Below are 20,864 nucleotides of genomic sequence, written 5' to 3'. Positions count from 1 at the left end.
GTGCATATTCATGTTTTAAGATAATAAAGTACTTAGAACCATTTTTGTTTTGTAAAATGTTTTAAATTTAACGAAAAATATAGTAGGGAAAATTGTTTGGGAATGTATGGGAAAGTAGGGAACTTTTTTGTCCTTGTAGGGTAAACCGAACATTTTCCCTGGCAACATTGACTATGAGCAGATTGACACAAAGCACCCATAGACACACTGTTAGAAAAATATGTTTTTCATATGTTCCGATATAAACAAAATGTGTTTCGGGCACAATTTTTAAACACAATATATTTAAGTGCAAACATGTAATGTTCCTACACTAACACTAAATGTTTGGGACATCTATATTAATATGTTAGAATATACTATGTTTGGGGCATGAATGTTTCATAAAAATCATATGTGTGAATGCAAACATATATAAATTTACAAATTTCAACTAAACATACATATGTTGTGATATTTTATTCAAAGCGACAGAGAGAGTATAGAGAAAGAAATAGAGATGGAAACCGGGAGAGTTGACGAAAGAAATCAACATAACACAGCGAAAGAATCAAAAGAGAACAATTTCTGTGAAACCGCTTGTATGTTGTTTCGGAAAACTGTTTTATGATAAGGCCAAAAATTTGATATGCTTAAGTCTAAATATTATTTAATTTGAATAAAGAGAATAGACATTCGGAACCAAGAGAATAGATATTTGAAAAACAAACAGCATATGTTTTCGCCTTGAGAGCAGCATTTTATGTATGTGCGGACATGTGTTTTGTTTGTCATTTGGGCACAATTTTTTTCTTGGTTCGTTAAAAGAAATCAGGGGTCTTCATAAATATAACGAAAGGGCACTATACTCTTTTTAGAGTTGGGACAGTAAAATTAAATAAGGAGGAAATAGTGAAAAATGACACAGTAAAATGTATAAAAACAAAGTTTAGTTCCTCTTTATTAATAAGTAGTCCACGAGGAGTTGACGGACACCTTCAAATATAAAAAATGGTCCTCGGTTCGATTCTCCGTGCAGGCGAAATGTAACATTTAAAAAAATTATAAAAGTGAATAATTTATAATTTGCCAAGAACTAAAATATTTCGTGGAAGTGAAAATTACGAGTATGTTAGGCAATGAGCACAATCGTCTTTGGGAAACATTCTTCCAAGCATATGATATTTTTGGGCTCAAAATGCTTCCAAACATATAATATGTTCACATAAAACAAACATATTAATGTTTCGGCAGTATCCAATAATATATGTGCTTCCTGCAAAATATGTTTGGAACATATGTTAAAGAAGCGATTTTTTTTGAGGGTGCATGTACCCCTTAATTTTCTTAAATATGCAACTGCGGTTTATCTCCCAGACCTATATGTTACCCCACAAATGCTTATGATTACTAATTCTGTAATAGTGGTTTAGGGTATGATATAGTCGGCCCCGCCCGACTTTCTACTTTACTTACTTGTTTTCCTTGCAAGTGATAAATCCATTTTTAATTTTATTATTGTAGTTTTTCCCTTTTTGTATTTCTATTCTTTTATACTACCTTTAATACTAACGACAGTCATACCAAGCAAGTTCTCCAAAAATTACGACGAATGGATTTTCTTGCGTAACGTAAATTCCTAGTTTTTATGCTCAATAACATGTTTCGTCGATTTTCAATACTTACCATTATTCCACCTTTACAGCAAGCAATTATTTATTCTACTGATATTTGGTGAATTCTCTACATTTTGTATTTTATTTGAATTTATATAAAATATTCTCTTATACATATTAAATATTTAAATATGAATGTTTTTTTTTGTAAACTCCATAAAGGCGAAGACAAACAATAGGGACAAATTCAAATTTATCACTTTGATATTTTTGAGATATCAAACGGCTGTCAGTCTGTGTACACGGTTGCTCGCTCCTTAAGGATTTCATTTATTATGAAGCGACAAATTGATGATGCATCACCTTCGCGATTCTAGAAAGGATTGAAGGAAGAAAAGAAAAACACACTGTTAGAAAAATATGTTTTTCATATGTTCCGATATAAACAAAATGTGTTTCGGGCACGATTTTAAACCACAATATATTTAAGTGCGAACATGTAATTTTCCTAAACTAACACTAAATGTTTGGGACATCTATGTTAATATGTTAGAATATATTATGTTTGGGGCATGAATGTTTCATAAAAATCATATGTGTGAATACAAACATATATAAATTTACAAATTTCAACTAAACATACATATGTTGTGATATTTTATTCAAAGCGACAGAGAGAGTATAGAGAGAAATAGAGATGGAAACCGGGAGAGTTGACGAAAGATATAAAAATATAACACAGCAAAAGAGTCAAAAGAGAACAATTTCTGTGAAACCGCTTGTATGTTGTTTCGGAAAACTGTTTTATGATAAGGCCAAAAATTTGATATGTTTAAGTCTAAATATTATTTAATTTGAATAAAGAGAATATACATTCTGAACCAAGAGAATAGACATTTGAAAAACAAACAGCTTATGTTTTCGCCTTGAGAGCAGCATTTTAAATTTATGTGTGTGTGGACATGTGTTTTGTTTATAATTGTGGCATTATTTTTTTTTGGTTCGTTAAAAGAAATCAGGGGTCTTCATAAAAATAACGAAAGGGCACTATACTCTTTTTAGAGTTGGGACGGTAAAATGAAATAAGGAGGAAATAGTGAAAAATTACACAGTAAAATGTAAAAAAACAAAGTTTAGTTTCTCTTTATTAAAAAGTAGTCCACGAGGAGTTGACGGACACCATCAAATATAAAAGCGGGCATTAAGTTCGACTTTTACAGCTAAAACAATTTAAAAAGTTTATTTTCTTTAAAATGAATTATTAAAGAAAAATAAAAGGAACTTTAGAGCGATGGTGTTAAATGCTAGTAAAAAAACTGTTCACTCCTAAATAAATTTATGTTTATATTATAAAATTATGTATGTATGTTTATACTCGACTCCACGTTTTTCTTTTGTTAGTTTTTGAATTCCTTCCAAATTTTAAAGTTTTGTACAAAAACAGTTTTTTATTACAAGATTGTTATTTTTGCAATAAAAAATAATATTTTATCCAAAAATCATTCAATTTCGTTTATATCAAGCACTGTTACTGACTATAAATCTTTAATAACGCACATTTCGATGTTTCATTTAAAAAAAATTAATATAGTATAAATATAAATGTGTAAATTAAAAAAAAAAAAAAAACAAAAAAAATGTTCGGTCGGAGCAGGGATTGAACCCACGACCCTTTGCATGCAAGGCAGACATGCTAACCACTGCTCCACGTGGCAAACAAATGTATGTTTCTGTTAAATAATGTTATGTTTGCATGGGCTCGTGGGCGCCGCAAACTATGCTATATAAATGTAACTTAAAACGATAATTATCTACTGGTGACTATAACAGCTACGTAGCCCAGTGGATAGTGTGTTGGCTTACAAACTGTATGGTCCTCGGTTCGATTCTCCGTGCAGGCGAAAGGTAAAATTTAAAAAATTTATAAAAGTGAATAATTTCTTCAACATTATTTGTATTACAGAGAAAGGTGCCAATAACTAAAAAATTTCGTGGAAGTGAAAATTACGAGTATGTTAGGGAATGAGCACAATCATGTTTGGGAAAAATTCTTCCAAGCATATAATATTTTTGGCTCAAAATGCTTCCAAACATATAATATGTTCACATAAAACAAACATATTAATGTTTCGGCAGTATGCAATAATATATGTGCTTCCTGCAAAATATGTTTGGAACATATGTTAAAGAAGCGATTTTTTTTGAGGGTGCAAGAAGAATAAAATGATTTATGTATGTTAGTACACTCATATGTTGTCAATGTGATGTGAAAAGTCTTGCATATCATCAAATAAAATTAGAGGAGATGGTAAATTTTTTTGTCGTTTGAAACGCGATGAGAAAATGGCACATTATCAAAGTGATATGGTAACACGTGTTGCTGACACAATGCAATTAGCATATTAATGTTATTTGTAATTGCAGTATGGCAACGATGGCGCCATAGGTTAGGTTAGGTTAGGTGGCAGCCCGATGTATCAGGCTCACTTAGACTATTCAGTCCATTGTGATACCCCATTGGTGAACTTCACTTTTACCACTGAGTGCTACCCGATTCCATGTTAAGCTCAATGACAAGGGACCTCCTTTTTATAGCCGAATCCGAACGGCGTTCCACATTGCAGTGAAACTACTTAGAGAAGCTTTGAAAGCCTCAGATATGTCACCAGCATTACTGAGGTGGGATAATCCACAGCTGAAAAACTTTTTGGTGTTCGGCCGAAGCAGGCATCGAACACACGACCTTGTGTATGCGAGCATGCTAACCATTGCACCACGGTGGCTCTCTATGGCCATGGTTATGCTAAGAAAATATGTGGCCTATATCTCATTAGGGGAAATTATGTTGTGAAGTAAAGAGTGATTTGTTAAGAGCTTGATAACTTTTTTTAAAAAAAAAAACGCATAAAATTTGCAAAATCTCATCGGTTCTTTATTTGAAACGTTAGATTGGTCCATGACATTTACTTTTTGAAGATAATTTCATTTAAATGTTGACCGCGGCTGCGTCTTAGGTGGTCCATTCGGAAAGTCCAATTTTGGGCAACTTTTTCGAGCATTTCGGCCGGAATAGCCCGAATTTCTTCGGAAATGTTGTCTTCCAAAGCTGGAATAGTTGCTGGCTTATTTCTGTAGACTTTAGACTTGACGTAGCCCCACAAAAAATAGTCTAAAGGCGTCAAATCGCATGATCTTGGTGGCCAACTTACCGGTCCATTTCTTGAGATGAATTGTTCTCCGAAGTTTTCCCTCAAAATGGCCATAGAATCGCGAGCTGTGTGGCATGTAGCGCCATCTTGTTGAAACCACATGTCAACCAAGTTCAGTTCTTCCATTTTTGGTAACAAAGAGTTTGTTAGCATCGAACGATAGCGATCGCCATTCACCGTAACGTTGCGTCCAACAGCATCTTTGAAAAAATACGGTCCAATGATTCCACCAGCGTACAAACCACACCAAACAGTGCATTTTTCGGGATGCATGGGCAGTTCTTGAACGGCTTCTGGTTGCTCTTCACTCCAAATGCGGCAATTTTGCTTATTTACGTAGCCATTCAACCAGAAATGAGCCTCATCGCTGAACAAAATTTGTCGATAAAAAAGCGGATTTTCTGCCACTGATTTTGGTAATAAAATTCAATGATTTGCAAGCGTTGCTCGTTAGTAAGTCTATTCATGATGAAATGTCAAAGCATACTGAGCATCTTTCTCTTTGACACCATGTCTGAAATCCCACGTGATCTGTCAAATACTAATGCATGAAAATCCTAACCTCAAAAGAATCACCCTTTATATAATTGAAATAATACCAACAACGAATAACGAATTTCATGTTTGATGTACGGTAATCAGTTATCGAATGTGGTTAGGTTAAGTTAAAAACCGGACCTTGTTCGCCTTATGTCAATAGACACACATGCTATTGGGTTTTAGTCACGGTTGCCACAGCTGGTAGGATTCTACCAAAAATGGTAGATTTTTACTGTTTGTTAGATTGGTAGAATTCTTGATGTTTTTGGTAGATTTTGCAAAATATGCCTCTTCGCAAATTTTTAATAGAAATAAAATTTTGACAAAATTTTTTATAGAAATTAAATTTTGCAAAAGTTTTCTATAAAAATAAAATTTTGACAAAATTTTCTATTGAAATAACATTTTGACAAAGTTTTCTATAGAAATAAAATTTTAACAAAATTTTGACAAAATTTTCTATAGAAATAAAGTTTTGACAAAATTTTCTATAGAAATAAAATTTGGACAAAATTTTCGATAGAAATAAAATTTTGACAAAATTTTCTATAGAAATAAAATTTTGACAAAATTTTCTATAGAAATAAAATTTTAACAAAGTTTTCTATAAAAATAAAATTTTGACAAAATTTTCTATTGAAATAACATTTTGACAAAATTTTCTATAGAAATAAAATTTTTACAAAATTTTGACAAAATTTTCTATAGAAAAAAATCTGGACAAAATTTTCTATAGAAATAAAATTTTGACAAAATTTTCTATAGAAATAAAATTTTGACAAAATTTTCTATAGAAACAAATTTTTTACAATATTTTCTATAGGAAAAAATGTTGACAAAATATTTAATATAAGTAAAACTTTAATCAAATATTCTATAGAAATCAAATGTTGACAACATTCTCTATAGAAATAAAATTTTGACAAACTTGTCTATAGCAATAAAATTTTGACAAAATTTTCTATTGAAATAAAATTTTAACACAATTTTCTATAGAAATAAAAGTTAGACAAAATTGTGTATAGAAATAAAATTTTGGCAAAATTTTCTATAGAAATAAAATTTTCTATAGGAAAAAATTTTGACAAACATTTTCTATAGCAATAAAATTTTGTCAAAATTTTGTATAGAAATAAAATTTTGACAAAATTTTCTATAGAAATAAAATTTTAACACAATTTTCTATAGAAATAAAAGTTTGACAAAATTGTGTCTGGAAATAAAATTTTGATAAAATTTTCTATAAAAATAAAATTTTAACAAAATTTCCTATAGGTAAAAAATTTTGACAAAAATTTTATATAGAAATAAAATTTTGACAAAATTTTCTACAGAAGAAAAATTTTGACAAAATTTTCTATTGACTTAAAATTTTAACACAATTTTATATAGAAATAAAAGATTGACAAAATTGTCTCTAGAAATAAAATGTTGACAAAATTTTCTATAGAAATAAAATTTTAACACAATTTTCTATAGAAATAAAAGTTTGACAAAATTGTGTCTGGAAATAAAATTTTGATAAAATTTTCTATAAAAATAAAATTTTAACAAAATTTTCTATAGGTAAAAAATTTTGACAAAAATTTTATATAAAAATAAAATTTTGGCAAAACTTTCTATAGAAGAAAAATTTTGACAAAATTTTCTACAGAAATAAAATTTTAACAAAATTTTCTATAGAAATAAAATTTTAACAAAGTTTGTATAGAAATAATTTTTGACAAAATGTTCTATAGAAATAAAATTTTGCAAAAATTTTCTATAAAAATAACATTTTGACAAAATTTTCTATTGAAATAACATTTTGACAAAATTTTCTATAGAAATAAAATTTTAACAAAATTTTTTATAGGAAAAAAATTTTGACAAAAATTTTTTATAGGAAAAAAATTTTGACAAAAATTTTCTATGGAAATAAAATTTTGACAAAACTTTCCATAGAAGAAAAATTTTGACAAAATTTTCTATAGAAATAAAATTTTAACAAAATTTTCTATAGAAATAAAATTTTAACAATGTTTTCTATAGAAATAATTTTTTTACAAAATTTTCTATAGAAATAAATTTTTACAATATTTTCTATAAAACTTTGGTAAAATTTTCTATAGAAATCAAATGTTGATCACATTCTCTATAGAAATAAAATTTTGACAAAATTTTCTATTGAAACAAAATTTTAACACAATTTTCTATAGAAATAAAAGTTTGACAAAATTGTCTGTAGAAATAAAATTATGATAAAATTTTTTATAGAAATAAAATTTTAACAAAATTTTCTATAGGAAAAAAATTTTGACAAACATTTTCTATAGAAATAAAATTTTGACAAAATCTTCTATAGAAGAAACATTTTGACAAAATTTTCTATTGAAATAAAATTTTAACACAATTTTCTATAGAAATAAAAGTTTGACAAAATTGACTCTAGAAATAAAATTGTGAAAAAATTTTCTATAGAAATAATTTTTTACAATATATCCTATAGAAATAAAGTTTTTACAATGTTTTCTATAGGAAAAAAATTTTGACAAAATATTCAATATAAGTAAAACTTTGATAAAATTTTCTATAGAAATCAAATGTTGATAACATTTTCTATAGAAATCAAATTTTGACAAAATTTTCTATAGAAGAAAAATTTTGACAAAATTGTGTCTAGAAATAAAATTGTGACAAAATTTTCTATAGAAATAAAATTTTAACAAAATTTTCTATAGCAAAAAAATTTTGACAAAAAATTTTTTTAAATAAAATTTTGACAAAATTTTCTATAGAAATAAAATTTTAACAAAATTTTTTATAGAAATTATGGTTAAATTTGGGAAGAATAATTCGCGTGTGTAAATTTCATAAGAAATTAACATAAAAGAACCAAATTGAATCATCTCACCCGGCCAGATCTCGCTAAAGACTATGGAAATGTGTCGTGGCCGACACTGAAACATATATGTATAGTCAGGCGTGCGAGATGGGTATCTGGCATTTTCTTTTCTGTAACTTAATAATGTCAATTCCCTTAATCTTCCTGTCCAATAATTTCTAGTTTAAATAATTTTTTTACAAAATTTTCTATAGAAATAAAATTTTAACAACATTTTCTATAGAAATAAAATTTTAACAACATTTTCTATAGAAATAATTTTTTTACAAAATTTTCTATAGAAATAAATTTTTTACAATATTTTCTATAGAAAATATTTTTTACAAAATTTTCTATAGAAATAAATTTTTTACAATATTTTCTATAGGAAAAAAATCTTGACAAAATATTCAATATAAGTAAAACTTTGATAAAATTTTTTAAAGAAATCAAATGTTGATAACATTTTCTATAGAAATAAAATTTTGACAAAAATTTCTATTGAAATAAAATTTTAACACAATTTTCTATAGAAATAAAGTTTGACAAAATTGTCTATAGAAATAAAATTTTAACAAAATTTTCTATAGGAAAAAAAATTTTACAAAATTTTCTATAGGAAAAAAAATTTACAAAATTTTCTATGGTAATAAAATTTTGACACAATTTTCTATAGAAATAAAATGTTGACAAAATCTTTTATACAAATAAAAATTTTAACAAAATTTTCGATAGAAATAAATTTTTGACAAAATTGTATATAGAAATAAAATTTTGAAAAAAAAATCTTTATAGGAATAAAATTTTATATAGATATAAAAGTTTGACAAAATCTTTTTATAGAAAAAAATTTTGACAAAATTTACTATAGAAATAAAATTTTGACAAAATATTCTATGGAAATAAAATTTTCATAAAATTTTCTACAGAAATATGTTTAGTTTGTAAATAAGAATGTTTTAGGTTTTTGGAAAATTGTTCTCCAATTTTTGGGTCGAGTGATTGGTACTCTCTCCATATAATAATGCGTTTTGTTTTCTAATTTACTATATTAACAAAATATTTTTATAAAATTAAATTGTGTGTTTAGAGTATAATAGGTTTGACCTGCAAGAGTTTGTGCCTTCACTCAAAAAAGTTACTTGCATCCACAATTTCGACCTTCCCTCAAGGATTTTGGTACTGATTCCGAGCCAAAGATGCGGCTTCTTTAAAATAAAGACATTTTGTAGGGGCCTGTGTAGATTTTCATGCTAGGATCAATAAAATTGAAATAAGGATTTTTTGTGTGTATAAAAACAATTTTCATTTCTTTCAGTTGAAATTTGTTCCTACATGAAACTTCAAAACTATAATCTTTGGGATCGGTTTATATTGAGACTAGTTTAGCCTTGGCTTAGCTAGGGGTCCTTGGAAGTGCTAAGCCACACAGACGTGAATTCAACTTCCTTTGCACACCTAAGTACAATTTTTCGATATTTTCTCCTTAAATTATTCACACATTATGTCTAAAAATTAAGTGCGTACAATTCTATTAATCAGGCCAGCTTATATAAAAGTCTCATACTGACCTCTGCTAATCAAATTAAGTTTCTATATAAGATTGTTATTAGTTTTGTAATGTAGGTGCATATTAAAGAGATTTTTAGTGAGCCCACCAGGAAAAAAAATTTGGTTAATTTTACAAAATTTAGATTATTTTTAGAAAAATTTAACTAAACAGTACTACAAACGCCGACATCACAAAAATTAGTAAATATTTTTCCACAAATTCCAGAAAATTTATTGGACATAATTAATTTTGTTTTCACTTGTTAAAGAAAATTTTGAAGTTTGAAGAAAAATATTGAAGTTCGAAATTGCAAGAATGTTTTTTTACTGCCATACGAAGTTCAAGATTTTCACATTTGTACTCGTAGTAAAATTTACAAATTAAAAGAAATAATGAACTATTTTGTGAGAAGTACGAATTTAGTAAATCTTTTTGCTTCATTTGTGTATAATTGTTTCCCGTTTTTTAGCTCATTTCACCAACGTACACAAAAAATTATTAGAGTAAAGGAAATTTTCTCTAAACATAATAATTTCATCACAGTTAAATTGGCTTTAGTGAAATAGAGGGTTCACTTTTTTAGTTGGTTTATTGTGGTTTATCCTGATTCTTCTCAATACAATTCACTGTGTAGGTGTATTTGTGTATTGTATTTGTGTGTTGTTGTCTATGTTAATTATTGTCCTCTATTTGTATATAAAATACCAGACAAAATGTGTAGGAGATTCATTGACTTTATTAAAGTATATCTATACAATTAAATTAATTGTAATTAACAGAAAGGTATTGGAGGGGAATATGGTTAAACGAGATTTTTTTTTTTGCATTTATTTAGGACACATAAAGGCTAAACATTGAATGAGATATAGAGGCGTAATTTTTATACGCACTTTATATATATTTGTTTATTTATGTATGTATTAATATAGGAAAAGGAATGATATTATTTATTGATTGCAAATTTAAATAAAATTGTCATAAAAATAAAATTCGAATAATTGTACATGCAAGCAAATAATTCCTTCCTACCAAACGAAATTTTAGACAAACAAAGTCCGTTTCTCATTTCCTTTTCGTTGCAAGGAAATTTATTTGGAAGAAAAATATATACTTTTTTGTAATAAACCTTTATTCTTTTCCAGGATGTAAAAATAAAAATTCATAAAGACAAACTAAAAAAAAAAAAAAAACAAGTATATACGGCCGTAAGTTCGGCCAGGCCGAAGCTTATGTACCCTCCATCATGGATTGCGTAGAAACTTCATCTAAACACTGCCATCCACAATCGAATTGCTTAAGTTGCGGTAACGCTTGCCGATGGCAAGGTATCTTAAAACCTCCTAACACCATCTTCTAAATTGTAAGTCCATACGTGGTATATATTAAATCAAACAAGTACATACGGCCGCAAGTTCGGCCAGGCCGAATCTTATGTACCCACCACCATGGATTGCGTAGAAACTTCTACGAAAGACTGTGATTTAGTCCATACATGGTATATATTAGACAAAAAAGTTATGTATAGTTAAGTCTACAAATAATTACGAATCGATATGGACTTTTTGTACGTAGAGAGCTAGAATTGAAATATGGGGGTCGCTTATATGGGGGCTATATACAATTATGAACTTGATATGGACCAATCTTTGTGTGATTGGGGATCGATTTATCTGAGGGCCATATATAACTATAGACCGATATGGACCTAGTTAGGCATGGTTGTTAACGACCATATACTAGCACAATGTACCAAATTTCAACTCACTCGGATGAAATTTGCTCCTCCAAGAGGTTCCAAAACCAAATCTCGGGAGGGAGCCACCGTGGTGCAATGGTTAGCATGCCCGCCTTGCATACACAAGGTCGTGGGTTCGATTCCTGCTACGACCGAACACCAAAAAGTTTTTCAGCGGTGGATTATCCCACCTCAGTAATGCAGGTGACATTTCTGAGGGTCTCAAAGCTTCTCTAAGTGGTTTCACTGGAATGTGGAACGCCGTTCGGACCCGGCTATAAAAAGGAGGTCCCTTGTCATTGAGCTTAACATGGAATCGGGCAGCACTCAGTGATAAGAGAGAAGTTCACCACTGTGGTATCACAATGGGCTGAATAGTCTAAGTGAGCCTGATACATCGGGCTGCCACATAACCTAACCTAACCTTAATCTCGGGATCGGTTTATATGGGGCTATGTACGATTATGGACTGATATGGGCCACTTTTGGCATGCTTGTTAAATATCATATACTACCACCACGTACCAAATTTCAAGCAGATCGGATGAATTTTGCTTCTCCAAAAGGCACCGGAGGTCAAATCTGGGGATCGGTTTATATGGGAGCTATATATAATTATGGACTGATAGGAACCAATTCCTGCATGGTTGTTGGATACCATATACTAACATCACGTACCAAATTTCAACCGAATGGCAAGAATTTTGCTCTTCCAAGGGGCTCTGGAGGTCAAATCTGGGGATCGGTTTACATGGGGCCTATATATAATTATGGACCGATATCGACCAATTTTTGCATGGAAGTTTGAGGCCATATATTAACACCACGTACCAAATTTCAACTGAATCAGATGAATTTTGGTCTTCCAAGAGGTTCCGGAGGTCAAATCTGGTGATCGGTTTATATGGGGGCTATATATAATTATAAACCGATGTGGACCAATTTTTGCATGGTTGTTGTAGACCATAGACTAACATCACGTACAAAATTTCAGCCGGATCGGATGAAATTTGCTTCTCTTAGCGGCCTCGCAAGCCAAATCGGGGGATCGGTTTATATGGGGGCTATATATAATTATGGACCGATGTGGACCAATTTTTGCATGGTTGTTAGAGATCATATACTAACACCATGTACCAAATTTCAGCCGGATCGGACGAAATTTGCTTCTCTTAGCGGCCTCGCAAGCCAAATCGGGGGATCGGTTTATATGGGGGCTATATATAATTATGGACCGATGTGGACCAATTTTTGCATGGTTGTTAGAGATCATATACTAACACCATGTACCAAATTTCAGCCGGATCGGATGAAATTTGCTTCTCTTAGGGCCTCGCAAGCCAAATCGGGGGATCGTTTTATATGGGGGCTATATATAATTATGCACCGATGTGGACCAATTTTTGCATGGTTGTTAGAGACCATATACTAACACCATGTACCAAATTTCAGCCGGATCGGATGAAATTTGCTTCTCTTAGTGGCCTCGCAAGCCAAATCTGGGGATCGGTTTATATGGGGGCTATACGTAAAAGTGGACCGATATGGCCCATTTGCAATACCATCCGACCTACATCAATAACAACTACTTGTGCCAAGTTTCAAGTCGATAGCTTGTTTCGTTCGGAAGTTAGCGTGATTTCAACAGACGGACGGATGGACGGACGGACGGACGTACATGCTCAGATCGACTCAGAATTTCACCACGACCCAGAATATATATACTTTATGGGGTCTTAGAGCAATATTTCGATGTGTTACAAACGGAATGACAAAGTTAATATACCCCCCATCCTATGGTGGTGGGTATAAAAAGATCGATCCAATACGTATATAATTCAGTTTGACAAAGTAGACATAAAATTTTGACATTTTCTACAGAAATAAAATTTTAACAAAATTTTCTATAGAAATAAAATTTTCACAAAATTTTCTATAGAAATAAAATTGTGACAATGATGACGATTTTATTATGAACCGAATAAAATTTTAACAAAATTTTCTCTAGAAATAAAATTTTGACAAAATTTTCTATAGAAATAAAATTTTGGTAGATTATTTTTGGCTCTAGTGGCAACCATGATTATGAACCGATATGGACCAATTTTTGTGTGATTGGACCAATATTGGTATGGTTGTTAGCGACCATATACTAACAACACGTGCCTAATTTGAACCGGATCGGAATTTAACTCCTCCAAGAGGCTCCGGAGGTCAAATCTGGAGAATGTTTTATATGGGGGCTATATATAATTATGGACCGATATGGGCCAATTCTGGCACGGTTGTTAAAGATCATATACTAACACCATGTTCCAAATTCAACCGGATTGGATGAAATTTGCTCCTCTTGGAGACTTCGCAAACCAAATCCGGGGATCGGTTTATATGGGGGCTATATATAATTATGAACCGATGTGGACCAATTTTTGCATGGTTGTTAGAGACCATATACTAACATCATGTACCAAATTTCAGGCGGATCGGATGAAATTTGCTTCTCTTTGAGACTCCGCAAGCCAAATCTGGAGATCGGTTTATATGGGGTCTATATATAATTATGGACCGATGTGGACCAATTTTTGCATGGTTGTTAGAGACCATATACTAACATCATGTACCAAATTTCAGGCGGATCGGATGAAATTTGCTTCTCTTTGAGGCTCCGCAAGCCAAATCTGGAGATCGGTTTATATGGGGTCTATATATAATTATGGACCGATGTGGACCAATTTTTGCATGGTTGTTAGAGACCATATACCAACATCATGTACCAAATTTCAGCCGGATCGGAGGAAAGTTTTTCAGCGGTGGATTATCCCACCTCAGTAATGCAGGTGACATTTCTGAGGGTCTCAAAGCTTCTCTAAGTGGTTTCACTGGAATGTGGAACGCCGTTCGGACTCGGCTATAAAAAGGAGGTCCCTTGTCATTGAGCTTAACATGGAATCGGGCAGCACTCAGTGATAAGAGAGAAGTTCACCACTGTGGTATCACAATGGGCTGAATAGTCTAAGTGAGCCTGATACATCGGGCTGCCACATAACCTAACCTAACCTAAATCTCGGGATCGGTTTATATGGGGCTATGTACGATTATGGACTGATATGGGCCACTTTTGGCATGCTTGTTAAATATCATATACTACCACCACGTACCAAATTTCAAGCAGATCGGATGAATTTTGCTTCTCCAAAAGGCACCGGAGGTCAAATCTGGGGATCGGTTTATATGGGAGCTATATATAATTATGGACTGATAGGAACCAATTCCTGCATGGTTGTTGGATACCATATACTAACATCACGTACCAAATTTCAACCGAATGGCAAGAATTTTGCTCTTCCAAGGGGCTCTGGAGGTCAAATCTGGGGATCGGTTTACATGGGGCCTATATATAATTATGGCACGGTTGTTAAAGATCATATACTAACACCATGTTCCAAATTCAACCGGATTGGATGAAATTTGCTCCTCTTGGAGACTTCGCAAACCAAATCCGGGGATCGGTTTATATGGGGGCTATATATAATTATGAACCGATGTGGACCAATTTTTGCATGGTTGTTAGAGATCATATACTAACACCATGTACCAAATTTCAGCCGGATCGGATGAAATTTGCTTCTCTTAGGGCCTCGCAAGCCAAATCGGGGGATCGTTTTATATGGGGGCTATATATAATTATGCACCGATGTGGACCAATTTTTGCATGGTTGTTAGAGACCATATACTAACACCATGTACCAAATTTCAGCCGGATCGGATGAAATTTGCTTCTCTTAGTGGCCTCGCAAGCCAAATCTGGGGATCGGTTTATATGGGGGCTATACGTAAAAGTGGACCGATATGGCCCATTTGCAATCCCATCCGACCTACATCAATAACAACTACTTGTGCCAAGTTTCAAGTCGATAGCTTGTTTCGTTCGGAAGTTAGCGTGATTTCAACAGACGGACGGATGGACGGACGGACGGACGTACATGCTCAGATCGACTCAGAATTTCACCACGACCCAGAATATATATACTTTATGGGGTCTTAGAGCAATATTTCGATGTGTTACAAACGGAATGACAAAGTTAATATACCCCCCATCCTATGGTGGTGGGTATAAAAAGATCGATCCAATACGTATATAATTCAGTTTGACAAAGTAGACATAAAATTTTGACATTTTCTACAGAAATAAAATTTTAACAAAATTTTCTATAGAAATAAAATTTTCACAAAATTTTCTATAGAAATAAAATTGTGACAATGATGACGATTTTATTATGAACCGAATAAAATTTTAACAAAATTTTCTCTAGAAATAAAATTTTGACAAAATTTTCTATAGAAATAAAATTTTGGTAGATTATTTTTGGCTCTAGTGGCAACCATGATTATGAACCGATATGGACCAATTTTTGTGTGATTGGACCAATATTGGTATGGTTGTTAGCGACCATATACTAACAACACGTGCCTAATTTGAACCGGATCGGAATTTAACTCCTCCAAGAGGCTCCGGAGGTCAAATCTGGAGAATGTTTTATATGGGGGCTATATATAATTATGGACCGATATGGGCCAATTCTGGCACGGTTGTTAAAGATCATATACTAACACCATGTTCCAAATTCAACCGGATTGGATGAAATTTGCTCCTCTTGGAGACTTCGCAAACCAAATCCGGGGATCGGTTTATATGGGGGCTATATATAATTATGAACCGATGTGGACCAATTTTTGCATGGTTGTTAGAGACCATATACTAACATCATGTACCAAATTTCAGGCGGATCGGATGAAATTTGCTTCTCTTTGAGACTCCGCAAGCCAAATCTGGAGATCGGTTTATATGGGGTCTATATATAATTATGGACCGATGTGGACCAATTTTTGCATGGTTGTTAGAGACCATATACTAACATCATGTACCAAATTTCAGGCGGATCGGATGAAATTTGCTTCTCTTTGAGGCTCCGCAAGCCAAATCTGGAGATCGGTTTATATGGGGTCTATATATAATTATGGACCGATGTGGACCAATTTTTGCATGGTTGTTAGAGACCATATACCAACATCATGTACCAAATTTCAGCCGGATCGGAGGAAATTTGCTTCTCTTAGAGGCCTCGCAAGCCAAATCGGAGGATCGGTTTATATGGGGGCTATATATAATTATGGACCGATGTGGACCAATTATTGCATGGTTGTTAGAGATCATATACTAACACCATGTACCAAATTTCAGCCGGATCGGATGAAATTTGCTTCTCTTAGGGGCCTCGCAAGCCAAATCGGGGGATCGTTTTATATGGGGCCATTATTATATATAGCACCCATATAAACCGATCCCCAGATTTGGCTTGCGGAGCCTAAAAGAGAAGCAAATTTCATCCGATCCGGCTGAAATTTGGTACATGGTGTTGGTATATAGTCTCTAACAACCGTGCAAAAATTGGTTCACATCGGCCCATAATTATATATAGCCCCCATATAAACCGATCCCCAGATTTGGCTTGCCGAGCCTCAAAGAAAAGAAAATTTCATCCGATCCGGCTGAAATTTGGTACATGATGTTGGTGTGTGGTCTCTAACAACCATTCAAAAATTGGTCCATATCGGTCCTTAATTATATATAACCCCCATATAAACCGATCCCCAGATTTGGCTTGTGGAGCCTCTAAGAGAAGCAAATTTCATCCGATCCGGCTGAAATTTGGGTCATGGTGTTGGTATATGGTCTCTAACAATCATGCAAAAATTGGTCCACATCGGTCCATAATTATATATAGCCCCCATATAAACCGATCCCCAGATTTGGCTTGCGGAGCCTCAAAGAGAAGCAAATTTCATCCGATCCGGCTGAAATTTGGTACATGATGTTGGTATATGGTCTCTAACAACCATGCAAAAATTGGTTCACATCGGTCCATAATTATATATAGACCCCATATAAACCGATCTCCAGATTTGGCTTGCGAAGCCTCAAAGAGAAGCAAATTGCATCCGATACGGCTGGAATTTGGTACATGATATTGGTATATGGTCTCTAACAACCGTGCAAAAATTGGTCCACATCGGTCCATAATAATATATAGCGCCCATATAAACCGATCCCCAGATTTGGGTTGCGGAGCCTCAAAGAGAAGCAAATTTCATCCGATCAGCCTGAAATTTGGTACATGATATTGGTATATGGTCTCTAACAACCATGCAAAAATTGGTCCACATCGGTTCATAATTATATATAGCCCCCATATAAACCGATCCCCAGATTTGGCTTGCGAAGTCTCCAAGAGAAGCAAATTTCATCCAATCCGGTTGTAATTTGGAACATGGTGTTAGTATATGATCTTTAACAACCGTGGCAGAATTGGTCCATATCGGTCCATAATTATATATAGCCCCCATAGAAAACGTTCTCCAGATTTGACCTCCTGAGCCTCTTGGAGGAGCAAAATTCATCCGATCCGGTTCAAATTAGGAACGTGGTGTTAGTATATGGTCGCTAACAACCATAACAAAATTGGTCCATATCGGTTCATAATCATGGTTGCCACTAGAGCCAAAAATAATCTACCAAAATTTTATTTCTATAGAAAATTTTGTCAAAATTTTATTTCTATAGAAAATTTTGTCAAAATTTTATTTCTATAGAAAATTTTGTCAAAATTTTATTTCTATAGAAAATTTTGTCAAAATTTTATTTCTAGAGAAAATTTTGTTAAAATTTTATTCGGTTCATAATAAAATTTTCATCATTTTCAAAATTTTATTTCTATAGAAAATTTTGTCAAAATTTTATTTCTATAGCATTTTGTCAAAATTTTATTTCTACAGAAAATTTTGTTCAAATTTTATTCGGTTCATAATCATGGTTGCCACTCGAGCCACAAATAATCTACCAAGATTTTATTTCTATAGAAAATTTTGTCAAAAGTTTATTTCTATAGAAAATTTTGTTAAAATTTTATTTCTGTACAAATTGTTTTCAAAATTTTCTTTCTATAGAAAATTTTGTCAAAATTTTTATTTCTATAGAAAATTTTGTGAAAAATTTATTTCTATAAAAAATTTTGTTTAAATTTTATTTCTGTAGAAAATTTTGCCAAAATTTGATGTCTACTTTGTCAAACTGAATTATATACGTATTGGATCGATCTTTTTTGATTTAATATATACCACGTATGGACTTACATACAATTTAGAAGATGGTGTTAGGTTAGGTTAGGTTAGGTGGCAGCCCGATGTATCAGGCTCACTTAGACTATTCAGTCCATTGTGATACCACATTGGTGAACTTCTCTCTTATCACTGAGTGCTGCCCGATTCCATGTTAAGCTCAATGACAAGGGACCTCCTTTTTATAGCCGAGTCCGAACGGCGTTCCACATTGCAGTGAAACCACTTAGAGAAGTTTTGAAACCCTCAGAAATGTCACCAGCATTACTGAGGTGGGATAATCCACCGTTGAAAAACTTTTTGGTGTTCGGTCGAAGCAGGAATCGAACCCACGACCTTGTGTATGCAAGGCGGGCATGCTAACCATTGCACCACGGTGGCAATGGTGTTAGGAGGTTTTAAGATACCTTGCCATCGGCAAGCGTTACCGCAACTTAAGTAATTCGATTGTGGAAGGCAGTGTTTAGAAGAAGTTTCTACGCAATCTATGATGGAGGGTACATAAGCTTCGGCCTGGCCGAACTTACGGCCGTATATACTTGTTTTTTATTTTTACTATGTATATATATATATATATATATATATATATATATATATATATATATATATATATATATATATATATATATATATATATATATATATATATATATATATATATATATATATATATATATATATATATATATATATATATATATATATATATATATATATATATATATATATATATATATATATATATATATTTATTTATTTATTTATTTATTTATATATATATATATATATTTTTTTTTTTATTGTCCAAAAAAATGATGGAAGATTCCATATCATATGAGTGTAAAGCGGCCAAAAATTATATGGGAGTTATAATTAGACCTAAACCGATTTCAACCGAATTTAGCATGCATAGCTAGAATATCAATTATACTCGCTGTGCGAAATTTCATGTAAAGTGGTGTAAGACTTCGGCCTCTGTAGTCTTATGAGTGTAAATTGTCCAAACGTTACATATGGGAGCTATATATAAATCTAAACCGATTTCAACCAAATTTGGCACCATTATCAAATTTGCCCCTTGGGCAAATTAAAACTCTGGCCTCTTGGGCAATTTAAGTGCATATCGGACGAAAAATATATATGGGAGCTATATCTAAATCTAAACTGGTTGATATTTTCCAAGTTTTACGAAACTCACTAAAAGTACACCCAAAGATTTTCTTTCCTCCGGAACGAAATTTTAGACAAACGAAATTTCCATTTAATGTAATGTTTTTTCCTATAAGAGCAAATAAACCCTAAACCCTATATCAACTGAGTCAAAAATAATTTTGTTTGTTTGTAAAGAAAATTTTTTAACGTTAAAAGAAAAATTTATTTGTCGAAAATCTCGTTCCTCAGAAAAGAAATTTTAGACTCTTCTTTCAGTGTATGGATTGATTTGATTGTGGCCACGAATTCTTTTTTAATTCTGTCAAATGTTTGTGATCATACCGTTAGTCATTTCCTCAATTAAATCAATTTTTATAATCAAAAACTTAAACTACAATAAAAATGAAATCAATCCAATTAATTGAATTAATTGAACTTTTTATTTAGATCCTTAATTTTTGAACTTATGCTTGTTATAGAAAAAATAATTTCAGCGACTACTGTAATTTCAATTACATAACGATAAAAATAATTAGCATCATAATAAAGGATAACAAAAATCTGGTTGGTTGGGTCAGGGTGAAGTAGCACATAGCTATAGAATGCATAGCGTTAATAGTTGCTTTTTATTAAAAAAAATAGCAATAAAAAATATATTATCAATATTTTCTTTATTTATGTTTGTTTTCTTTATTTCTCCATTAAAATATTTTTAAAATGTTTATCTTTACAAATATCTACTACATTTAATTTCATTTCTTTGTGTGCAATGTATAAGAATATCTTTCAAACAAATATTATTAAAAATAATTAAAAAATAAAATGTATTCGTTTAAATGTGTATTGGGATAAGTTTAGTAGTTATCATAATCTTAAATTTAAAAAAATCAACATTTTATTTCTATAGAAAATTTTGTCAAAATTTTATTGCAATGGGAAATTTTGTAAAAATTTTATTTCTATAGAAAATTTTGTCAAACTTTTCTACAAAAAATTTTTGCAAAATTTTATTTCTATAGAAAATTTTGTCAAAATTTTATTT

At 31.6% G+C, this 20,864-nt stretch overlaps 1 protein-coding gene across 1 annotated transcript in view; it reads right to left on the bottom strand.

Moving 5' to 3' along the window:
• Window positions 1-1,709: 1,709 nt before the first annotated feature.
• The window catches only part of scrib (scribble planar cell polarity protein), a 712,308-nt gene continuing 693,153 nt past the window's right edge, over window positions 1,710-20,864 (bottom strand). The window contains exon 33 of the mRNA XM_075292340.1: window positions 1,710-1,968. Within this exon, the coding sequence (XP_075148455.1) occupies window positions 1,885-1,968 (84 nt within the window). The 3' untranslated portion in view covers window positions 1,710-1,884. The remainder of the gene's footprint in view (window positions 1,969-20,864) is intronic.

This window comes from Haematobia irritans, chromosome 1 (genome assembly GCF_050003625.1).
Source record: "Haematobia irritans isolate KBUSLIRL chromosome 1, ASM5000362v1, whole genome shotgun sequence".
Lineage (NCBI taxonomy): Eukaryota > Metazoa > Arthropoda > Insecta > Diptera > Muscidae > Haematobia > Haematobia irritans.
The sequence above is the reverse complement of the archived record's forward strand: the minus strand, read 5'-3'. Positions and strand labels throughout refer to the sequence as shown.